This window comes from Cyprinus carpio, chromosome A18 (assembly GCF_018340385.1).
Source record: "Cyprinus carpio isolate SPL01 chromosome A18, ASM1834038v1, whole genome shotgun sequence".
Taxonomy (NCBI): Eukaryota; Metazoa; Chordata; class Actinopteri; order Cypriniformes; family Cyprinidae; genus Cyprinus; species Cyprinus carpio.
This window is the reverse complement of record NC_056589.1, coordinates 14,766,088-14,791,533: the sequence shown is the minus strand read 5'-3', so window position 1 is coordinate 14,791,533 and position 25,446 is coordinate 14,766,088. Positions and strand designations below refer to the sequence as shown.

General features: G+C 42.2%; 1 protein-coding gene across 1 annotated transcript; it reads right to left on the bottom strand.

Moving 5' to 3' along the window:
• Positions 1-890: 890 nt before the first annotated feature.
• On the bottom strand, positions 891-20,423 carry LOC109050429 (galaxin-like). The gene is made up of 6 exons (XM_042775081.1): positions 20,356-20,423; positions 19,138-19,272; positions 18,702-18,881; positions 4,858-4,925; positions 3,442-3,895; positions 891-3,323 (listed from the first exon to the last, which is right to left on the bottom strand). The coding sequence occupies exons 3-6, from the start codon at positions 18,877-18,879 to the stop codon at positions 2,983-2,985; spliced, it is 1,041 nt and encodes a 346-aa protein (XP_042631015.1). The 5' UTR covers positions 18,880-18,881; positions 19,138-19,272; positions 20,356-20,423; the 3' UTR covers positions 891-2,982.
• Positions 20,424-25,446: the final 5,023 nt, after the last annotated feature.

Sequence of the window (25,446 nt, the reverse complement as noted above, 5' to 3'; positions counted from 1 at the left end):
AAAGTATCTGGTTCTGAAAATACTTAAGTATTAAAAAGTAAAACCGCTAATTCTAATTATTTTATAAAACGTGACCCAACCATAGGTTACTGAAGCGAGCACACTACTAATAAGGCTACTGTAAAGCCAGATGTGAACAGCAGAGATGCTTTATAATTGCTTATACATTGTAATTATAGTTTATATGTTTATTACTGTAAAGCTGCTTTAAAGCAATCTGTATTTCATAAAGTAATATATAAACTTGACTTGACTATTTAAACCCCATTTAGTGTTCTATGAAAAACATGTTTTTCAGATCTGATAACAGCATTACAAATAACCACTTCCTGGTCAGAAATAGTCCTGCCTAGAAAATTGCCACCTCATAAAAAAACCCAGCCTATGTTTCTATCTTTGTTTTTAGATAAACATCAACAAACCATGCTCACAACTATTTATTTTGAAATAACTGGTTTGATGTACATTTACGCATGACAATATACCTGCTGCATATAGTTCCATGTCTAACTAGAACACACTTATAATGAAACAATCGATAAAACAAATATTAAAGCTGCATGATACATTTGTCTTTTGTAATTGTATGTTAGGCTACTTTTTAATTATGTAATTTGATGTAATTTTATATTAGATTTCACATACAGTTTGTGGTATTTGTTAGATTATGCCTCCATGAAATCTCAGCTCCAGCCCCAGACATCAGATTCTGTCAGAAAATATCTATTTTGTCTGCATGGTAACAGAACCTAGTCAGCAAAGTTGTCTAATACCCAAAACCTGTCAATGGAAAATTTTGTCTGGTACCTAAAATTCTATTAACAGTCTTCTATCAGACAAGAAGTTGACTGAGAAAAGCCAGTGAAGACCAGAAGCAGGACACAAAGTAATGATGATAAACAGGAGTAGAGTTTATTGAATATGCTCAGACTTCGTTTGACGAACACAAATCCAACAAGTCGTGTTATACCATTTGCTTCACAGCATGATCCCATAAACCGTGAGTTTCCATAAACATTTCCTCTCATCTCTTATTCGTGAAGACAAATAGCCCTTGAAATCACACATTATAAGACTAAACAACAATTGAAAAATAATATTAAAAAACTATTTATTATTAATGACTAATTAATTAATGAATCAGTGAAATTAGTACATAAATGGCAATAATAATTATTATAAATGATTACATGATTACATTTAATAATATAATGATTAAATGATAAATGATTTTAACTGAATGAATGAATGAAGAATAAATGAATATAAAAGGAAAAGAAACTGAAACACAAGACAAATGTATGGTTGCTCTCTTGAAGCAAAACATACACAGTTTGCATTTGAGGATCCTTTAGATCATTTAATATGCTGCACAATTAAAACAGATGAAGTGAATATAATGCATATTCTCATAAGATACATTATTGAGTATAATCGTTCAAGTAACAAATGTATTGCTACAACAAATGTATGGTTGCGCTAATATGCAAAATTTGTAATGTACTTGTATTTAAATTGATGAATTAGGACTGAAGAAATGTTTTGTAATGCTTTTAATAAACATCTCCTTCCTTTAAATGACACCAAAAAAGCATTTTTTCACTCGGATTGTATATCCTTGCCGCTAAAATAGAACAGACCTGAGGTTTATTGAAATATTGAAAGGAGAAAATCATGTGGTCGATTTTTTTTTTATATAATAGCTTAACATTTTTAAAGTTACCTGACTGATAAATAATAAACCAACAGATGTTTGGTTATTGATTAAAAACATTCTTATTGAAATCTTATTAAAATAAATGCACTATGTAAAATATTATGTGTATAAAAGGTAAAATGTCAATAAAAAAAGGATGCAATTGACCTATTGGTAAGCCCCTCCCATGCAGGGAGCCAATGGCAGTTGAGTATCAGTTGCACAGGGACCGGAACTCAGACATCTTTAGGTTTCAGCGCCATAGAGAGACATTGTAAGATCTGAAGCTCTCAGTGATTTAATGGTGTTAATGCTACAAAAATGGAAAAACTGTGTGCCTGGTGTACTTGAAACATTATTTCCAGTGTGACGAGTGGGGCGGGACTGAGAGCCGTGGGAACAGAGCGAGGCCTGGTCCTCTCTTGTCTTTAATTGTTGTCACTCCTCCTTTTATCCTTCTGGAGCTCCTCTGTGGGACTCAAGAACGGTGAGTGGTGCAGGTATCACTCTTTATCATTTACTCCACCGGCCTCGCTCCATTCCCACGGCTCTTGGCCCTGCCCCACTCATCACATACAGGTAGTCTGAGAGGATGGGAAATAGAATTTATTTTATTCCATTTCCTAAACAAACAAAACAGACCAAAATGTCCCTAAGCATTCAACCCCAATCCTAATGAAGACGAAAACATTCATTTTCACTGTTGTCATACTCTCATAAAGTTAGTATTTTCATCTGCTCAAGCAGAACGCTAATGTCATTTTGTGCTTTTCAGCAAGGTATCTCTGGCTAAAACTTGCTAACGTTAGTGATGCCATGCTAACGTACCACCCTAAATAGATAACTGTTCTCACATCTCGTACAGCGTAGGTCAAAAACACTTAAATGAAGATCTACATTTTAGTGCCTCTCCATATTAACTGGTCAAAGGTAAATTAATTTAATCTAATCCTGTGGTACATGAATCCTAGATGTTGTCATCAGCAATTGTGACGACCGTAACACGAGGCTTCTCTTGCTTGCATTGTGATCTGTAAAACCTTGCTTCCAAATTAATACCCACAATATTTATTTTAAAATATTTTTTATATCCCTCTATGACATATTTATGTCCCATGTGAATGCTGATCCTTCTGTGTACAAAATTTATCTAAAACATCTCGGGACAAGGTTTTGACATTGACACTGCATGTCATTGTAAGACAGTTAGCAACTCCATTTGTTTGTCCAAGTTCACAACAGTAAATAAGGGGGATGGGGCTTACCGATAGGTCAAATGATTCTCTTTAAAAGTGTACTTGCATTGAAAATACACCGTGAATATGGCGCATGTGTGAACATGTGTTGACACTCCGCTTTAAGGCCTGCATGAGATTTAGGTCACATGCTGTAAAGAACATGTGAATGTCAGAGGTTACATCAACAGGGATGGAGAGAGGCTTGTACTTCCTGTTGTTTTCCTCCCAAAGGTAAGTCATGCTGTTTTCTAGCGCAGGAGAACTGCAGTGATCCAGGGACACATGGAGTAAAGTCCCTTGTGATAACTCGCTGACCGCCACAATGACTCTCAACACAATGTCACGCCATTTTTGGCGAAGTACCACACTCTCCACTTTGCCAAAGAGCACTAGAATCAAACATATACATAGATAAGATAATTTATTTTGTTAGAATTTTTTTTTTTTTTAAGTATATTTGGTATTTCATGTTGTACAGCATCAAATCGTGAACTTTTAGTTTCAGACCTGTTTTATGGCATATGTCAGGGATCAGGTCCGTTAGTGGTTTAAGTCTGTATTCTGGTGGATAACTGTCTGTCTTTGGTGTTGGTTTGAGATGTTCAGCACAGCAGCTCCACAGGGACGTGTTGTAGTAGTAATGCCCACAGCACAAATGCTCTTGTTTGGTATCATAAATCATGGCATGGGTTGAAGAGGAACAGCAAATTTGATTGTTATTATATTTCAGCAAGAGGTTTCCACAGCATTCTGCTTTAATTTTGTTGTAGAGATGACCTGAGCAGCACAGCTGTTTTTTGTGGTCATAGACTTCCGAGCCACAAGTCAACATCTTAATCTGGTTTTGAGTATATATAACACCTCCGACACACTCTGACTGTTCAGGCACATTGCGATAAAGGATTCCATTACAGCACAGCACATTGTCATCTGTTAGACTGTAGACATCTTTACCACAGCACTGAAACACATACAGGTAAACATGGTACACATATATTAGCAAACTGTTTGAGTACAGTCTACATTTTTTGGTTAAAACACATTCCAAATAACAGCATTCTTGCTCTTATGATATCATTATTTAATTCTAAATCACAATAAGGTACTGTATTTGCCACAGGTGGACTATTATCAAATGGAATGTCAAAGACCCCATCTTGCTGGTATAGGCTATTTACACAATTGACTGAAAATTGAGAATGATACCCAAAAGTCAACAGGAATAGTGGCATGTTGAGTAAGGACAATTACCGCACCTTTTGACGTAACCCGAGTTTGAATCCACCTTTTTTCTGACCCCATTTTTCTCCCTTTTTGTCCATTGCATATCATCTTTCAGACACATTTATTCCAAATTAAAATGAAGAAAATATTCTAAAAATGGAAATAAAGTGACTAACAAGGCCTGCGATTGAAATTTTATGTGGTGTCTTCGTGGTGATTGGACAGGCTGGCACATCGACCATGAAATACATAATTTTTGACATGAATACTAGAGCATGAACATAAAGCCTTTCAAATGATACAATATATATAACGGTATATAACATATATAATTGTAGCTCCTTTTCCGGACCTTCAAGGACACCTTAAATGATTAGAAGTTTCAGTATGGTTAGGTTTATGCGTAGGTAGGGTTGGGATACCATTTAAGGGATAGTGACAAGTAGCAGTCATTTATGATTTAAAATAAATAACCATATACATTGAATATGTTGTTCCTGCATACTGTTTTACTATGAAGTACAATGCACTGAGGTGCAAATAGTATTTGCCACCAAATAGCCTAGCAAGTAACACTATTTACACTTGCAAAGAAAATAATGCTATTCTCACTTAGTATAAATAGAATCTATGGCCATTTGCACTAGGAGTAAATAGCCTCTGCCATGATCAAAAAAAGTTTATCAGAAGGATTCTGACCTGATTAAGACCTGATCCCCTCCTGTACAGTACACCTGAGCAGTTGACATACTCTGAGGGTCCAGCTTCTAGACAAGAAACATTAATGATAGAGTGAGACAAAGACATTAAAATAGGTGGGTATTGCCTTAATGCAGAGGTTCTCAATTCCAGTCCTCTCACCCCCCAGCTCTGCATATTTTGCACGTCTCTCTTTGTTAACACACCTAATTCAGATAATCAGCTCGTTAGAAGTGAGCTCCATGCATGAACTGTGTTCCCATTGACATGGTCCCTACAAAGTGTTCATTGCTCCCTACTCCCTGACAGTGGGGGCTTGTGGGTTTTAAAATAGAGGAGGCACACTAATTGTATTGGTCTGGGGATCCCTGCCGATTATTATTATTATTTGCTTAACCACTTTAAAATGACTTTTTGGTTGATTTTAGTCAGAAAACGTTAAGAAAACGACAGACATACAGCAAGATAATATGACAAATGGTCCTCACAAATGGTCCTTCGAGCCGGATTGAAGAGCTGTCATAAGAATGATGCATCAGAGTGATCCAGATCCTAGACCTGACCTTCCTGAGCCTGCAGTCAGACCCTGATGAGTGGTGTGGCTCCCTAGTTACCTGTCAGATTTCGAGCTCACTGATTATCAACAAAGGTTACAGTCAAGACAGAGAGTAGATACTTATTCTGAAATGAGTGATGATTCAGAATTGCAAGGAGCAACTGCACCCAAGCTCACCAACACCTCCACTGAGTATGGAACAGGTATGCAGCCATAGCAGCCACTGACAGAGTGGAGTCCCAGTAGAGAGTATGAACAACAGCGAGCACATACTTCACCCCTCCCTGAGCTGTCATCAGAAGTTCTAGCAGAGTTCCAGCAGTTGCAGAAAGAGACAGAGGAACTGCGACGGCTTGTAATTGGGGAATGAGGCCCTGGAAACTCAGTTGAGCCTACTTGCAGTGAGTGATCGGCCCAGTCATTATCCACAGAGTACATCTTCCCCTGTTCCTCATATTCCACCCTATCACTACAGATGCCAGGCCCATCCCTCTGCCTAGGTCCAAACTACCTCTGAGAACCAATTGAGAGTGCAGCAGAGTCACTCAGACAAGATCGCCTGCATGACTTAGAACAGAGGCTTTGGCAGCTGGAGATGATATCACCGCCAACTCATGCACGACCCTCACAGCACCAGTCCTTTCACCATAGATCTTATGGCAGAGCTAATGATCGTACAAGACCCAGTTACGTGTTCCTCCCAGTCAAGAGTGTACATATAGGGTACTTTGTGCAGCCAGATCCGAGAGAGTTCTCACGTCTGCGTATCGCTTTGGAGAACATTCTGTACCTTGCTCGATCTCTCAGCGTGGTTAGATTTTGAGCTGCAAGTTTAAGAAGACAGTACCAGGTTCTATCATTCAATGAGTAGGCCAATGTCCATACACAAGAGGGGACACCAGAGAGACACAAGACAGCCAATGAAGGCCATGAGTATCTTCCTTGGTACAGAGACAGACAGCAGTGACATGCCAGGTAAAGCTTCCGACCCTAAGCCCAGAGACAGGAAGATGTTCAGCCCATATTGTGATGCTCAAGACCACTACTTGCAGGGTGTGTCAGTTTCCAGAGACTTAACAGAGATCAGAAACAGTGTCACCGGCGTCCAGAATCAGAATCAGAATCAGAATGAGCTTTATTGCCAGGTATGTTCACACATACGAGGAATTTGTTTTCGTGACAGAACCTCCGCAGTGCAACAGAATGACATCAACAGAACAAAAAAATACATAAGGTATTAAAAATACAAAAAAATACAAAAAAATAAAAATACAAATAAGTAGGTAAGGAATGACAATATACAAATTGACAATTGTATGGCAGGTATATTACAATGAGCAGTTGTGTATGTACAGATTATGTGCAAAAAAATTTAAGGTACACTAAGTATGTGTTAGATAAATAAGTGTATGTGTATTTAAATATAAATAGTGTAGTGTGTTCCACAGTTATTATCAAGTGTTCATTAGATGGATTGCCTGAAGGAAGAAACTGTTCCTGTGTCTGGCCATTCTGGTGCTCAGTGCTCTGTAGCGTCGACCAGATGGCAACAGTTCAAAGAGGAAGTGTGCTGGATGTGAGGGGTCCAGAGTGATTTTGCCAGCCTTTTTGCTCACTCTGGTAAGTACAGTTCTTGAATAGAAGGGAGGGTTGTACCGATGATTCTCTCAGCAGTCCGGACTTCCCTCTGTAGTCTTCTGAGGTCAGATATAGAAGCTGAGCTGAACCAGACAGTTACTGAAGTGCAGAGGACGGATTCAATGAGTAGAACTGTTTCAGCAGCTCTTGTGGTAGGTTGAACTTCCTCAGCTGGCGAAGGAAGTACAAACTCTGCTGGGCCTTTTTCACAATGGAGTCAATGTGAATGTCCCACTTCAGGTCCTGAGAGATGGTGGTTCCCAGGAACCTGAATGACTCCACTGCAGTAACAGTGCTATTTATGATGGTGAGTGGGGGGAGAGCAGGGGGGTTTCTCCTGAAGTCCACGATCATCTCCACTGTTTTGAGCGTGTTAAGCTCCAGGTTGTTGTGACTGCACCAGACAGCCAGCTGCTCAGCCTCCTGTCTGTAAGCAGACTCGTCACTGTCCTGAATGAGGCCGATGAGTGTGGTGTCATCTGCAAACTTCAGGAGCTTAACAGAGGGGTCCTTAGATGTGCAATCGTTGGTGTACAGGGAGAAGAGCAGTGGGGAGAAAACACAGCCCTGGGGAGCTCCGGTGCTGATTGTACGGGTGCTGGAAGTGTATTTTCCCAGCCTCACTAGCTGCTGCCTGTCTGTCAGGAAGCTGTTCATCCACTGACAGACGGAGGTGGGCACGGAGAGCTGAGTTAGTTTGGGCATGAGGAGGTTTGGGATGATCGTGTTAAAGGCTGAGCTGGAGTCCACAAACAGGATCCTCACATAAGTCCCCAGTCTGTCTAGGTGTTGTAGAACATAATGCAGTCCAATGTTTACTGCATCGTCCACAGACCTGTTTGCTCTGTAGGCAAACTGAAGAGGATCCAGTAAGGGTCCAGTAATGTCCTTCAGGTGGGCCAGCACCAGTTTTTCAAATGACTTCATGACCACAGACTTTAGAGCCACAGGCCTGTAGTCATTTAGTCCTGTAATTTGGGATTTCTTTGGAATGGGGATGATGGTGGAGCGTTTGAAGGATGAGGTGAGTTATATTTCTGCGGGAGTGAGGTTGAAGATCTGTGTGAAGATGGGGTCCAGCTGGTCAGCACAGGATTTCAGACAAGCTGGTGTAACACAATCTTTTTTTGGGGGGTTGCAGGAGGTGTGAATGGTGTGAGCGGTTGTTTGGAGAGGTGTTTAGGGCGGGTTGCAGGAGTGGATGGTGTGAACGGTTGTTTGGAGAGGCGTTCAGGGCGGGTTGCAGGAAAAGGATGGTGTGAACGGTTGTTTGGAGAGGCGTTCAGGGCAGGTGATGGGTGTTCTTCTTTCAAACCTGCAGTAAAACTCTTTCAGATTGTCTGCCAGTCGTTGATTCTCCACAGTGCTGGGGGGTGGTGCCTTGTAATTGGTGATCTCCTTCAGACTTTTCCACACTGATGCAGAGTCGTTGGAAGTGAACTGAGTCCTTATTTTTTCAGAATAATTCCTCTTTGCCACTCTGATCTCCTTTTCCAGTGTGTATTTAGCCTGTTTATACAGGACGTTGTCCCCCTTCCTGTAAGCATCTTCTTTGGCCTGACGGAGCTGTCTGAGTTTTGCAGTGAGCCACAGTTTGTCACTGTTGTAATTTAGTTGAGTCCTGGTAGGAATACACATATCCTCACAGAAACTGATATAAGATGTTACAGTCTCTGTGAGTTCGTCCAGATCGGTGGCAGCAGCTTCAAAAACACTCCAATCAGTGAGGTCAAAGCAAGATTGTAAATCCTACTCTGCTTCATTAGTCCATCTTTTTACAGTCCTTAATACAGGTTTAGCTGATTTTAGTTTCTGCCTGTAGGTCGGTACAAGATGGACCAGACAGTGATCAGACAGTCCCAGAGCTGCTCGTGGAACAGAGCGATATGCATCCTTTGTTGTGGTGTAACAGTGATCCAATATATTACTGTCTCTGGTGGGACAAGTGATGTGTTGTCTGTATTTTGGCAGTTCACAGAGAGTTTGGCTTTATTAAAGTCCCCAAGAATGATTAAAATGGAGTCCGGGTGTTATTGTTCTGTCTCTGTGATCTGATCAGCGAGTTTCTGTAAAGCCAGGCTTACGTGCGCTTGTGGAGGAATGTAAACACCAGAATGAACGAGTGAAACTCCCGCGGCGAATAGAACGGCTTACAGTTAATGAAGAGTGTTTTGAGATCTGAGCAGCACATCTTATTTAACATGGTTACATCTGTACACCACCGTTCATTGATGTAGAAGCACGTACCGCCGTTGATTCTGTGTCGCGGTCCGCTCTAAACAGCTGAAAGCCCGGCAGATGGAGTGCGCTGTCCGGTATGGCGTCATTTAGCCAAAGTGCAAAAGCGGATTTAAATTCAACAGTTGATGACGTGACGCACTGAAAGTTCTAATGACACTGGTGTGATCGTATGCTCCAGGGACCAACCAAGACAGATCACACCGGTGTGATTGTACACGTTAAAGGGTTAAGAGTGAAATATATGCCTCTCCGGAGACAGAGATAGCTTTCTTGACTGCCCGTTCCAGAGTTTCTCCAAAGAAACAACAATCCATACCTCATCTTCAGTTGTGTGCCGCTATTACAGGAGCACAACTAGCCAAATAACTGAAGTCAGAGCTCAGTGTTCCCATATGTCAGTTCACACTGGAGTGGATTGTTTCGGCCCTTACCTCATCAAGATTGGGTGCAGACATGAGAAACGATGGGGTATCATATGTAAGTGTCTGACAACGAGAGCTGTATACCTGGACCTGCTCTATCAGATGGACACAGATTCATTCTTAATGGCCCTTCGAAGATTCATCTCCCGCAGAGGCAAGCCATTTGCGATTATCTCTGACCAAGGTACAAACTTCAAAGGTGGCGAGAGAGCATTACAAGAATATTTTGCTGTGCTCCATCCTTCCCTCCATGAGCAATAAGCCAGCCACCAGATTAGTTTTAAGTTCAACCCCCCCAGACGCTTCACACTTTGGAGGCTGTTTGGAAAGAGAAATAAGATCCCTGAAATCAGCTCTTTGTTCTACTATAGCAGGGCTCCAAACAAAAAAATCGAGTAAGGAGCCATTGGCTCCTATAAGAAAAAAACTTAGGAGCCAAATATTTTTTTTAGGTGCCACAGAATAAACGTGTTTTATTTATTTTACGATTATTATTATTTATTTATTTACATTTCAACATTTCAATCATACTGTCATGTGTTTATGTCTCATCTTTTCTTGACTTTATCAGCATTTTAATCCATCTTGTAGATGACCTGGGAACGTCTCGGTTACGTATGGTAACCCTCGTTCCCTGAGGGAGGGAACGGAGATGCCACGTCGGTGACCGACGAAAATGGGATATCGCTTCGATAGACCAATCTACTTCGAGTGTAAACTAAACGAGCCAATGCACATTGGCATGCAATTATTGCATCCAGCTGCCGCTGATCACAGCGTGAGTATAATAAGGCAGCAGGTGCAATGCATACCAGGTTTTCGCTGAGGAGCCGAGCCGGAGACCCGGCGGCTCAGCGGTGGTACAGCAACCATGGCGACGGGACGTGGCGTCTCCGTTCCCTCCTTCAGGGAACGAGGGTTACCATACGTAACCGAGACGTTTCCCTTTCAGTCGGTCACTCTCGACACCACGTCGGTGACCGACGAAAATGGGATCCCTACCAAAGCGCCATAGGGGTGCTGCCCCTTCCAGTGCCCTGTGCGAGCCGCCTGCGCCCCTATTAGGTGTAGGCCGGGGCTATGAACAAGTAATTCCACTCACCATTATCAAAGCACTACCTCACTGGGTGAGACTGGATAACACTGGGAAAACCATTCCACTTGGAACAGGGACGCTGCGGAGGCTCCATCCTTCTCGAAGGAGGTCTCGGGAGCAAATACACATATAGCATCCGTTTAGGTGTATATGGAAAAATTTGAGGTGATTCAAACCCTCCTGGAAAGGCAGAAGTCTGCCGGGGAAACACGGGCTCTAAGGCTATACCGTGGACTATACGCATACGAGTACCGCTTAGGTCTCAATATGGAACCCAGCCTTCCATGGTTCTCACGGATTCATCATGAAGGCCTGGCGCTGGACGTTCTGCCGCGTCCAGCTGCCTAGGGTGATGGAGGATCTCAACAGGGTCTACAGTACGGACACTCTAGAGCAGTTTTAGCAAGCCGACACTAACCGGGGCCTCTAGGTGCCACTACCCATTTGAGGTGAGAATACAGGAGGATAACGGCTCTACACGAAGGCTATAGAATCTAGCGAACGTGTTAGGGGTCGCCCAGCCCACAGCTCTACAAATATCTGTCAGCGAGGTGCCATGAGCCAGCGCCCCTGAAGGATGCAACACTTCTTGTTGAGTGAGCTCACAACCTGAACGGGCAGGGCACACCCTGTGCCTGATAAGCCAGGGCTATGGCATCCACAATCCAGCGGGCCATCCTCTGCTTAGAGACGGCATTCCCCTTCTGCCGGCCTCCGTAACAGACAAAGAGCTGGTCTGAGGTCCTGAAGCTTTGTGTCCGGTCTACGTAGCATCTCAATGCTCGGACGGGACAGAGCAAAGCTAGGGCTGGGTCTGCCTCCTCCAGGGGCAGCACTTGCAGGTCCACCACTTGGTCTTTGAAGGGTGTAGTGGGAACCTTGGGCACGTAGCCAGGATTACCTGGGAGTCAGCCGGCCCAAACTCTAGGCACGAATCGTCGACCGAAAATGCATGCAGGTCCCCTACCCTCTTGATAGAGGCCAGTGCAAGCAGGAGCAGAGTTTTCAATGAAAGAAACTTTGGCTCGACTGAATGCAAAGGCTCGAATGGGCCCTGCTGTAGTGATTTCAGTACCAGAGTCAGGTCCCAAGAGGGTACGGAGGGGGGCCGGGAAGGATTTAACCTCCCGGCCCTTCTAAGGAACCTGATGACGAGGTCATGCTTACCTAAAGACTTTCCATTCACGGGGTCATGGTACGCAGCAATAGCGGCAACCTGGACTTTGAGGGTGGAGGGAGACAGCCTTCGCTCCAGCCCTTGCTGCAGAAAGGAAAGCACAACCGCAATCGGGCATCTTCGGGGGTCTTCTCTGCGAGAAGAACACCACTCGACGAACACCACTCGACGAACAGGTTCCACTTCAAGGCGTAAGCGTGTCTCGTAGACGGTGCTCTTGCCGAAGTGATGGTGTTCGCTACCTCCTGGGGCAGGTCACCTAGAACCTCCGCGTCCCGTCCAGGGACCAGACATGGAGTTTCCAAAGGTCTGGACGTGGGTGCCAAATGGTGCCCCATCTCTAAGTCAGTAGATCCTTCCTCAGAGGAATCGGCCAAGGGGGGGCTGTCACGAGGAGCACTAGTTCGGGGAACCAGGTCTGAGTGGGCCAATATGGTGCCACTAGCAAGACTTGCTCCTTGTCCTCCCGGACTTTGCACAGTGTCTGTGCAAGAAGGCTCACTGGGGGAAACGCATACTTGCGTAGGCCCCGCGGCCATCTGTGTGCCAGTGCATCCCTGCCGAGAGTTCCCTCGGTCAGGGAGTAGAACAACTGGCAGTGAGCGGTCTCTGGAGAAGCAAACAGGTCTACCTGAGCGGCTCCGAACCGTCTCCAAATCAGCTGGACCATCAGGGGATGGAGTCGCCATTCTCCTGGGAGCATTGCTCGAGACAGCTCCTCGGCTGTACGGTTGAACAGGCCTGGAATGTGAATGGCACGAAGAGACCTCAGAACCTTCTGACTCCAAAGGAGGAGGTGGCGGGCGAGTTGTGACATGCGACGGGAGCGCAGACCACCTTGTCGGTTGATGTACGCAACGGTCGCTGTGTTGTCCGTTCGGACCAGCACATGCTTGCCTCGTAAGTGACCTTTGAGACGGTTCAAGGCAAGGTGCACTGCTAACAACTCTAGGCAACTAATGTGCCACTGCAGCTGCGGGCCCGTCCAAACCCCTGAGACTGCATGCCCGTTGTACGTGGCCCCCCAGCCGGTGGTGGAGGCATCCGTGTAAACCACAGCATGCCTGGAGATCTGCTCTAGGGGCACCCCTGCCCTGAGAAACGCAAGATCTGGCCACGGGGTGAGGGTTTGGCGACAGGCCGGTGTAACTTGGACCCGGTGAGTGCCGCGCTTCCACGCCCACCTCGGGACTCGGCCATAAAGCCAGTGCTGGAGCGGTCTCATATGTAACAGGCCGAGCGGTGTAAGTGCCGCTGCGGCCGCCATATGCCCCAGGAGGCTCTGAAAGAGTTTCAGTGGGACCGCTGTCCTGCTCTTGAATGTATTCAAGCAGGCTAGCACCGACCGCGCACGTTCCTCTATGAGGCGTGCTGTATGTTCGACCGAATCCAACTCCATACCGAGAAAAGAGATCCTCTGCGTTGGCAAGAGTTTGCTCTTTTCCCAGTTGACCCGAAGGCCCAACAGGCTGAGGTGCCGGAGCACCAGGTCCCTGTGTTCGCACAACTGATCCCGAGATTGTGCTAGTATCAGCCAATCGTCTAGATAGTTGAGAATACGAACACCCTGCTCTCTGAGGGGAACAAGAGCCGCCTCCGTGACTTTCGTGAAGACACGGGGAGACAGGGACAGCCTGAAGGGCAGGACCTTGTACTGATATGCCTGTCCTTCAGACACAAACCGCAGAAAAGGTCTGTGGCGCGGAAGGATCGACACATGAAAGTACGCGTCCTTCGGGTCGATCGTTGCAAACCAATCTCGGGGACGGACGCACCCGAAGATGCGTTTCTGCGTCAACATCTTGAACGGTAGCCGATGAAGGGCCCGGTTCAAAACTCGCAGATCCAAGATCGGTCTTAACCCCACCGCCTTTCTTGGGTACAATGAAGTAGGGGCTGTAAAACCCCGTCCTCATATCGGCTGAACAGGGGCATCGGACGCTTTCACTGTAGTGAAGCGGATACCGCTGAACTTGGGGGGACGCCGGGCGAACTGAATCGCATAGCCGAGGCTGATGATCCGCAGGAGCCAGCGAGACGGGCTGGGTAGCGCTGACCAGGTGCTTAGAAACCGTACAAGCGGGACCAGCGGAACCACAGCCGTACCCGCAGTGGGGCAGCGAGGTGGAACACAGGGACCCATCTCGGGCGGCTTGTGAGCAGGCCTGAGTGTGGTGTGAGTGTGGGGTGCAGGGCTCACCTGGTTCCACGGGTTGGCAGAGGGTGCGTGAGTAGGGCCTTTGTTGACGCTCTCGAACCGCCCGCTGCTGCCATCTGGCGAAGGAGGAGGATGAGTGAGGTCCGGTGTTTGGCCGTCCGCAACTCTCCGTGCCCTCCTGGGACCCAGAGACAGAGAAAACCGCTCTCTAGTCGAGATTTCCAGATTCTCCCCTGGCCCTCCTCCAGGGGAGGGAGAGGTGCGTTCACCATCCCCCAGAAAGTGGCTACCTCTCTCTGGGCCACCCGTCCTGGGGCCTCTTGCTCTTCTGCTCACCGCCAGGTTTGACGGGGGCCAGGACGGGTGGGGCGGCCTGCCTATGCCCAGCTCTACGGCGCCACTTGCTGGAGGCTGCTGCGGATGCGGCGGCGGGAGCGGGTGGACGCAGGGGGCCGCCCTCGGTGACGAGCAGGCTGGGGCGTTGCAACCGGCGGATGGGTGGAGGCAGCAGCTGCCCGCCGGGCAGAAGGTTGGTCCGCCTCAGTCTGCTCCCGTGCAGCCAAGAACTGCTGGGCCAGGTTCTCGACCACGTCACCGAAGAGGCCGGTCTGGGACACAGGCATTAAGGAACTGATCTTTGTCGGCGTCCCTCATTTCAACCAGACTCAGCCAGAGATGGCGCTCCTGGACCACAAGCGTGGACATCGCACGACCCAGAGAATGCACGGTGACCGTCGTCGCTCGGAGCGCGAGGCCAGTGGCGGTTCTGAGTTTTCAGAACTTCTGGATCGTAACCACCCTCGTGCAGGTCCTTCAGTGCCTTGGCCTGGTGCACCTGCAGTAACGCCACAGCGTGTAAGGCAGAAGCAGCTTCCCCGCAAGCCATATAGGCACCGCCGGTTAGACCAGACGAATGCCCATAGGCCCGGGAAAGAAGCACCGGGTCTCCCCGCCAGCAGGAGGCAGACTTAGGACACACTTGCATCGCTACCGCCCGCTCCACTGGGGGAATCATCGAATACCCCTTCGCTGCACTGCCATCGAGGGTGGTGAGGGAGGAGGAGCCCACCAGCCAGTTTCTGGCAGTAAAAGGTGCCATCCAAGACCTGGTGAGCTCGTCATGCACTTCCGGGAAGAAAGGCACCAGGGTGGGGCGCTGAAAACCAACGCGCGCCACCTTGAGAAACCAATCATCCTGCCTTGAGGGCTCGGGACGCGGTGGAGATTTTCACTCGAGCCCTACCCTCTCGGCGGCCCGGGAAAGCATAGCTGTCATCTCCGGATCCAATTCATGCTCCGCCACCGTCCCAGAGGGCAGCAGCACAGTTGAATCTTCATCTGACAGCTCTCCCTCCGATGCTGAGATCGACATCTGGTCAGGGGGAGGCCCACTGGATACCACTGGTACGCTCTTTGAAGAGGGCCCAGCGCGTTCCGTGGGTTACTCCTCTGGATCGGAGATGCAAGAGGAGTGATGGTCCCCAGAGGGTTGGTTCCCTGCGGGGTTTGCCACCACTATAATCCTCAAACCGCCCGTGCTACTGCTGGAAATGGTTTTCGTCTGTCGGCCGCCAGAACGAGCCCCAAATCGCGGCAGCGGCAACGGGACTCCGCCCCCTTTTTTGAGGGAAGCAGAGCCTGGTTCGCAGCTCCGAGACGGTCATCTTCCCGCAGAGAGAAGATGACTCATCCACGAAAGCTACCTCAGCGTGTTTGCCCAGAGACGTGAGGCAGCAATCGTGACCATCGCCCGTTGCCAGGTAACGACCGCACCCAGAAACGCACGGGTGATACGGCATCCTTATAAGGACGAACCGTCGTCTTTACAAAGACGCACCCATGAAGCTCTTTTAGAGAAATTTGCTCTTTAGGAAATGCTCTTTTAGTGCTGAGGCGCACAGGGGAATTGGCCGCTTGCAACACGACAGGGGGTAGTGCAGCCTGAAGTGTGCAATCCACTCGACGCTGGAACGACCACCGCTGAAGCGCCGTCTCGCCAACACACGAAGCTTCCGAGAGCGTGCTGAACTCGTAGTTCACAGCAGACACAGTTGAGCAGAACGATACTAACGCTCGGCTCCGAAGCGAAAAGCTGGTATGCATTGCACCTGCTGCCTTATTATACTCACGCTGTGATCAGCGGCAGCTGGATGCAATAATTGCATGCCAATGTGCATTGGCTCGTTTAGTTTACACTCGAAGTAGATTGGTCTATCGAAGCGATATCCCATTTTCGTCGGTCACCGACGTGGCGTCGAGAGTGACCGACTGAAAGGGAACTAAGGTTCACTTAAAGTGGGAGCTAAATGTCTTTTCCAACTTGAAATCTACAGTCACAAAGAATTGTTCATTACACAGAATCTGTACAGTATCATGGAGCATAAGCATCACTTGGCCACTGAGTGTAGCTTGGGCTCCTCCTTCATGAGACATTTCAGTAAGTTGTACTGTAGGATCTCTTATAAAATAGCCTACCTTTTGATGTTAATTCATGTTCATTATGTACTATATTAGTAAAGAGAAAGATTAAATGGGTTCAGTTACCCTTGAACTGAGGCGCTAAAGCGACCGCACCTGCCCCATTAAGGAGCGCCAAAACGGTATTGTTTGAATTTCGTTATGAATTCGGAATAATTTTAAAGCTGGTACTTTTTATTAAAAAGTTACAAAGCACAGAGCTTTTTGCGATTACTGGACGGCAGTTGCACTTCAAATAATGAAGTTCACACATTAAAAGAACACAGATTCAAGATCTTGTTTAGAAGAAGCCATATTAGTAATTATTATTAAACGAGAATTGTTAACGATATTGCCAATATCCACACAGCTGACAGCTTTACCTGTTCTAGTTTGTTCAAGTTGTGCACGAAATAGACGCTGTATTTTCTGCACTTTCCCTTCTTCCGTCTCCGTCATTTCTCTCTCGCTGCACAGTGGAGCTGCGTTTATCGGACTGTGTGCGTCAGCTCTGATGTGCGGCAGAGATGAGGACTGTTTGAAACTCTCTTTTTCCACTAAAACTTTAATGCGCATCGTCTCAGTTTAATATGTGAACATAACAAAAGATTTGATTGCAAAACAATTAGGAAAAAAGGCATTACATTCAAATTTTTAAGTTATAACATGTAAATATATACCCAGATAGCAATAACACTCGGGCTGATTCCGGCTGAAATGCGTCTCTGTCGGTTCAGTCTCGGCATCGGTGAGAAGATAATGGACCAGAGCCGCGCCGACTCTACAAAACACTTCTGGCTGACAGACGGCTTTTTCCCTATGGGCCGATCTCGGCTGAAAGCTGTTGTACATGCGGCAGGTCCACACTCGGTGTAGTTGTGTGTATTAACCTTCGGCACGAGTTCGTTTTATCACAGACGGGGCGCTGCTAGAATGAAGCAAATCATCTGCCTGAGAAAACTTTTTTAGCGGTTAAATCCTGAGGAGCTTTCGGCGGGTAGTCGCCAGTTGCGACCTCAGCAAAAACGTCACTCACAAATTAATATTTATGGTCGCAAATGCGACTGTTTTAGTCGCAGTTTGGAGCCCTGTATAGGGGATCAAATTGTGACCGAAGAAGTACTGCGTACTGTGCTTGTTGAGATTGAAGGCATTCTCAATTCGAAGCCACTCAGATATATGTCCTCAGACATAGTGGACCCTGACCCAGTCACTCTCAACATGCTGCTCATGGGGCGGCCTGACTCATCCTTGCCGCAAGTAGTATACTCCGAATCAGATTTGCGGAGCAAACGGAGATGGAAACACAGTCAGCTTCTGGCAGACCAATTCTGGAGACGTTTCCTCCATAACTATCTCCCAGACCTGCATGTCCGACAGAAGTGGCACAGAGAGGCAGAGAATCTACGGCCAGGCACAATTGTCATGATTGTTGATCATCAGTTACCCCAAGCTCTATGGCCAGTTGGACAAGTAACAAAAGTGTTTTCTGGAGAAGATGGGCGAGCTTGGACTGCAGAAGTGGAAGTCAAGAATAAGACCTATCTTCGTCCCATCACCCGGCTCATCAGCCTCCCAGCTTTACCAGATTGAGTACCCTTTAGTACTACCCCTAAACTTACTTGATCCCTTACCTTAGTGCCTAAATTACACATTTACACATTTTCACAAGTGCTAATCTAGTCTGTACATGTCTGAATCAATCGTTATATCCATAATTTGCTACTATGCTATATTGCTATTATGTTTAAGTATAAATATTATGCATAAGTAACAGAGTGAGTTCATATTTCATTTCTAATTGGTTATTATTATTTCTGTTTGTTTAGATCCACTCTTACTATCTACATTCCAAACTATTTATGTCTGCTCAATTTCACCAGCACCCACAGTAGTCTACCTCACATTGACCTTTAAGTATTTTCCCATGTTTTCCAGGATGCGTGGGAGTTGAATTGTACAGATGCCTGAATGGAAATTCTGTTCTCCTTTCAAGAAAGAGATTTATTAAGTTTTACATTTGGTGCAGATGTGTGAATTATACCAATACAGATACAAGAAAGAGGCAAAAAATCCATGTAAGAGTTGTAAAGACAAACCTGTTGGAGGTGGTGAATGGCAAGGTTGATTTTTGAGCCTCACTTCAACATTGTTGTTTGTTAAACAGCAATACTGGAACGTCTTGTTAAATGAATTACCGCCACAACAAGAAAGATTTTTCTTCAGTTCAAGCATTTTGTTGCCACCACAACAAATATGAGTTGTCGTTAGGTACATGACTGTAAATAAATGCGAGAGAGAGAACAAAGCCATTATAGAAAATTCTTGATCTAGAGATATGATGAAACAGTCTCACCCAAATTTCTTTACCATTTCAAAATGTTTTTTTTTCAATTAATTAATTAATTAATTAATTAGCATTTAATTTAATTTGATAATCAAAACTATAAACACCACTCACAACAAGCAACATGAAAAGATGAAAAGAGTGCAAACGCTGACTAATTTTTAAACCGCATCAAATGGATTGTATACCTTGGCCACAGCATTTTGTGTGAGCACTGCTTCGATCATGAATGCTTCCATTACAGCAAATCTGATTTACAGGATTGTAGGCTGTAGAATTACAGTAGTCAGTCTCAAGTTGGCTCAACCCTGTAGTTACATCACCTAGATATGAAAACAAATAAAAAAAGGGGAACAACAAAGTCTAAACAGAAAAAAAGACAAAACTGACCCTTGTGAAAAAGAAGCACTTTTAAATATTGACTTATGTCATTGAGTATGTATTATATATATATATATATATATATATATATATATAATATATATATATATATATATATATATATATATATATATATATATATAGGATATACTTAAGTGCTAATTGAATATAATGTTTTCATACACTTAAACATTATTTTCAATTAAATGAGAATATTATAGTTTAAATTTATATTAAATGCAATTAGTTTTAACTTTTTAGAGTGCCATTTTTGACCCACATAAGTAGGATTTAGGTATACATTTATATGAAATTTCACAATTACTTCTTTCGTCTTTGCAAAAAGTGTCCTGCAGGATGTACTGACAAGCATTTATGGCAAACTAAATTATACTATGATATGCATTTGAAACTTGTATGTTATGTATTTAGATTTGTAATTTGTTATGAAGTTGTAGTTTTAAATATATATTTTCTTATATTAATGTAATCAAATAACACACTACAGTTAATCATAACCACCTACTTTATATGTGGTTTAGTATTTTAGTCAGCACATCTAAATAAGTGTACTTCTGTAAAGCACATCAAAAGATTTAAAACGATTTAATATGTAAAATTTTCATTTGACATTATTACAAAGTGCACTTTTAAGAAACATAGTCATTAAAGTTACAGTAAGTACAGTAAGGGGCCTTTTATTAAATTAAAATTTTTTCTGGTATAGGTTTGAAAAAGTACACTACACTTTTTCACAGGGGCAATGTTTGTGTATGTTCAGTTCACACAATTTCCTAGAAAATCCAAACATACAATTTAGATCTCAACCCCTCAATGTTAAATTTAGAGACAACTCTAAAGTAAACAACTACAAATAATCAAAATAAATCACAGCGATAGACTTCCACCAAAACTTATTCATTCAGTCATTTATTTTACTGTATTTGTTACAATAAAACCTGTAATAGATGCCTCTAAAACATGCCTCAATATCTAAAGTATAATCACAGTGTTTCTGTACTTACCTTGTCCCGAGAGTGCAGCAAACACACACAAGATTGACACTAAAACTGCAAATTAAGCAGAAAAGTCATCAAATTAATTTTTTAGAAATTAAAAAAAAAAATACATAAACAGACAAACAAATAACACAGATTCCACTGACAACCAACTTAAAAGGTGGACTGCCATACAGTACATGTATTTGATGTGTAGATTTCCATTGTGCATCTCTGTTCAATGAAGAAACAGTCATTCAGATGCAAAGCAATGAATATTTAGTACAAAACCCCGCCTCCCCAGTGAAACAGGAAAGTGTGTTTTTTATTTGGTAACTGGTTCCCGAAAATGCATCAGAGAGACAAGTCTGGGAAAATGCAGAAAAAAAAAAAAAAAAAAAAAAAAAAAACAACATCAAAGCCTCCCTAAAGGTTCCTATCAATGATGTATGTCATTATAACTTTGTTAATAACCTTCAGTTCCATGTCACCACTGTTTACTTCAGCAAGGCAGAAAAGGCAGACTCAGGCAGAAAAGTTTTGCTTTTGTACATGCAGTAAGCATGTTATCACTGGTCATTGTTTCATCAAATGTAACTATACAGTGCAAGATCATGAAATTACTGTATGTAACCAGCAGTACTATAACCAATACTGTATTCATTTTAAAAACCAGGAGATATAGGTGAAATTAAAATTTAATTTGATTTGTTTTCAATTGCTTTACCTGATCTGATAAACAGCCTTGTGGCTTCACACATCTCAGATATTTGACTTTAACCAAAACTCAACTCTCTTGTTAACCCAGTGGTCCCAGGAATGTTTTTTTTACAACTTCCCAAAGTAAATGGTGAACACATACACTGTAAAAAAAATCCTAATTTTACAGTAAATAAATTTTTTTGAGTATTTTTCTGTTCTGTATTTTTCTGTTAAATTATATTCAAAACTCTGTAAAATGACAAACAATATCTGTAAATTAATTAATTGACTGTTAATTTACGGATTATATCATTAATGATAAATTACAGTAATGCTCATTTTTTTTACAGGACAATTACTCTATTATTTATACAGTATTTTTTCTGTTTTCTTAAATTACATACAAAGTTGTGTAAAATTACAATAAAAATGTGTAATTAAATGTGTAGCTCATTATATTAAATGTTTATATCCATACTAACAATCTAACATATTTTCTTGTCATTTTTAAGTAAATATTATTAGTTTTACATTTAATTGTATTTTTACGTATAAACTCTGTAATTGTTGATATATAATTTTAGCAAACTTTTATCACTGCATTAAATAATTCGTAGTCTCTTGCATCTTTGCTCTCCAGATTGAAACTTTCATTCATGTTGTGCCTCTGGCCACACACACAATCAGTGATGTCACAGAAAGTAAAAGCACTTACATTCCAAGAAAGCTGACTAAAGTGACATTTAAAAGCCAGAAAACCTTTGCAATAGTCCAGACATGATTTAGTCATCAAGAATGAAAAGAGCAGCAACATGCTTGAAAGTTTTAACCTTGCAGCAGAAACTTTTTGCCAAAGTGGTTTAGTGTGGACTTAAGTGTTCACAATAATGAGGCAATGCATCAGAAAAGAGATTAACACAAATGAATGTGAAGTAATAATTTATTGTTAAACATTTTTGTCAAAGCCTTGACAGCAAAGGCATATTAGCAAATAAAGCCTTTTATATTAATTTTCTCCTCTCATTTCTTCTGGATATAATTGCTTAGTTCAGCCAAAAAAATTAATGCTGTCATCATTTACTCACCCTCAAGATTTTCCACAAACCGTAAAAGTTTCTTTCTTCTGCTGAACACAATAGATGATTTTATGAATAAAAGAAAGAAACTCATATGGTTTTGGAACAACTTGAGGGTGATATTTTTTTTTTTTTTTTTTTTTACATTTTTCGGTGAAAAAACAGGAAAGATCATATGAACATGTACAAAATTAAATGTAATTTAATTTCAGGTAAAACAGCTCAAACATGCATTTTAGTCTGAGACTACAGGCTTAAGCCTTGCCTGTGAAACCTGGAAAGGTATAGGAAAGGTCAAGAATTTGTTAAAGTGCAAGAGGGTCATATGGGTCACATGAATGTAACTCAAATGTCACCATAATACCAATCCACTAGATTTTCATATAGCCTAGGTCTACATACATATTTTTTTATGAATACATATGCAGTGTTTTTCTCTAACTGATATATACTATAATCTGTTTGCTCTGTTAAATTGCTGTTTAGCAAAGCAGTGGTAATTATATTTTGTTATATAGCCTATGGTATATAAGTTACCATAATTTAAATTTTTAATCATGCACTTCAATTAAAACACAATTTAACCAATTGATTAAATATAACAGCCAGCCTATAAATACAACTAGATAAATAGCACATGTATATTTTTTCTATTCTTTCTTTTAAAACATGTAATCTTTTCCTGTAATTGCAATGTTACCACACTATTGGCTGTCTCTCCAAGTGTTTTGAGCATGATTGGTTATTCTGAGTGTCATCCAGGAATCTGGCCAATGACAATTATGCGCGCCTTTACAGTTCAAGTTTGAATATACGTCAGTTGGAGTGAGTGGGTGTGTGTGCTGCTGGCTGCTTGCGATCTCCAGTACTACTTCGGTTCTGTGGCTTTTTACATTGTTTAAACATGGATTGTTTTACATCGGACTGCTACATTTTTATTTTTTATTTATATAACTTTTTATTTAGGTGTGGAGTAAAAGCCTGAAATGTTTTCCTTAAAAAACTTCATTTAATTTCCACTGAAGAAAGAAAGACATGGATATCTTGGATGACACTGGGGTGAGTAAATTATCAGGAAATTTTCATTTTGAGGTGAACTAATTTAAATTTAAATTTTAAATTTTTAGACTAATCCTTTAAGGAACACATTAAAAATGGTTCTATGTCACCCAGATCAATAGTCTGTTAACACACATTAACACTTTTTATTTTATTTTTTTAGATCAAGCATTGGAACAATGTTTATGGAGCAGAACAGGCACCAACAGTGAAGTCCATCACTGCAGTATCCACTGCAGTATATAAAACCATAGTCAATTTTAAAGGCACAATGCACTCCAAAATAAAAATATTTTTTTTTTTTTTTTTTTTTTCTCATGCCATCCCAGATGTATATCTGACATTCTTTCCACAGAGATTTTATGAAAAATTATCCATTATTGTAAGCCAATATAATGCAAGTGCATGCTTCAGAAACTACAAACATTTTTTTTTGTTTTATGCAATTTTTATGACGTTTTGTTTTTTTGGATTATTGTTAAGATTTTTTTTTGGTGTTTTTCGAAATTCATGAGTTTTGGTTTCTATTCGATTGTATTATTCGACACAAGAATACAAGAGATGGATAATTTTTCTAAAAGTCTAGTTTATTTTTTTCTAAAATTTGTGTTCATCGGAAGAAAGGAAATCATAGAAAATCAACTAGATATGATGGAAGAGTTCAATAAATAATTTGAGTTGTTTGTTTGGGTTTGCTATATTACGCACATTTTCATCATACATATAAGGTTTAAATAAGTGCCAAAAGTAAAAAATGTATTATTGATTGGAATTTGCCCACTGTCATGCAGATTTGAGCTCAAACTCTAATTAAACTCACCTGAACTAGCTAATCAAGATCCTCAGGATTACCAGAAACATCCAGGCAGGTGTTTGGAGCTACACTCTGCAGGACACTGGCCCTCCAGGAGTTTGGCACACATGAATTGAAGGGATAGTTCACAGTCAGGCAAACATGAACAATCTCCCAAATAATTTACTCACCCTCATGTTGTTCCAAACATTTTTGCATTTTGGTTGCCAACATTCCTCAAAAATATCTACTTTTAATGCTTGACAAAAGAGAAATTTCAGGTTTGAAAAGATATGATGATGACAGAATATAAATTTTTGGAATATAAATTAAATCTCCAGTACTTTAATAATCGCACACAAGGAGAATAGACCTTCTTTTTTTAACACATATCATCATCAATCCTTTATTTAATTCCCTGGAGAATATTGAGAGAAAGAACCTCATTACCCATATCATAGCAGTCTGAAAACACCTCCAGTTAATACAAATATTGTTTGTTTATTTTACAATACAAATTGGCATTTTTAGGCGTTTAACTTGCAATGATACCCCTGGAAAAGAATGTCCATTGTTGGGAATCTACATGTTCCTTCTTTTGGTGATGCACATTTTTTGTCACATCAGACAAAAGTTTTAGATACAAGACAAACAGACAATTTAAATACAATTTATTAAGCTTGTTTAAAGGAAACACAATGAATTTAAATCATCCTTTTTGAGAGAATCATAGTGTGTCCTTTTTTTCTTCCCAGATGCACCAAGGATCCAGCTGATTACTGGCCGTTTGAAGGATTGCTTTTTATTTGCTGTATCTGTCACATCTGGTCTTTATTTGCTATATCTTTATTTTGTTGTATGTTTTGATTTAACATATTAATACACTTGTATAGTTAGGATTCTGAACTAAAAGACAGTATAATATTTATTATCAGAACTATGCGGGGTCCCTAGGGGTCAGGAGAATATTGTGAAAACAATATATAAAACCGATGTGAAATCATGACCACATCATGATAGTAACCCTAACTGACATGACACTTAGAAAAATCATATTTTTAGTTTTTCAGTTCCTCCTGGGGGCTCTGAAGAGCTGTTTGAGAAGAATCGGTTTATAATGTTAATTTACATGTGAATACTAAAAATATAAAGGAACACTCCACTTTTATTGGAAATAGGCAAATTTTACAACTTCCCCAGAGTTAAACAGTTTTACTGTTTTTGAATCAATTCAGCCGACCTCCGGGTCTGGCGGTACCACTTTTAGCATAGCTTAGCATAGATCATTGAATCTGATTAGAATGTTAGCATCTCTCAAAAAAATTACCAAAGAGTTTCTATATTTTTTATTTTAGGATCATATATATTTCTATACTTTTCCTATAAAGTGGTACCGCCAGACTCAGAGATTGGCTGAATGGATTCGAAAACGGTAAAATTCAACTGGTCAACTCTGGGGGAGTTGTAAAATGAGCCTATTTCCAAAAA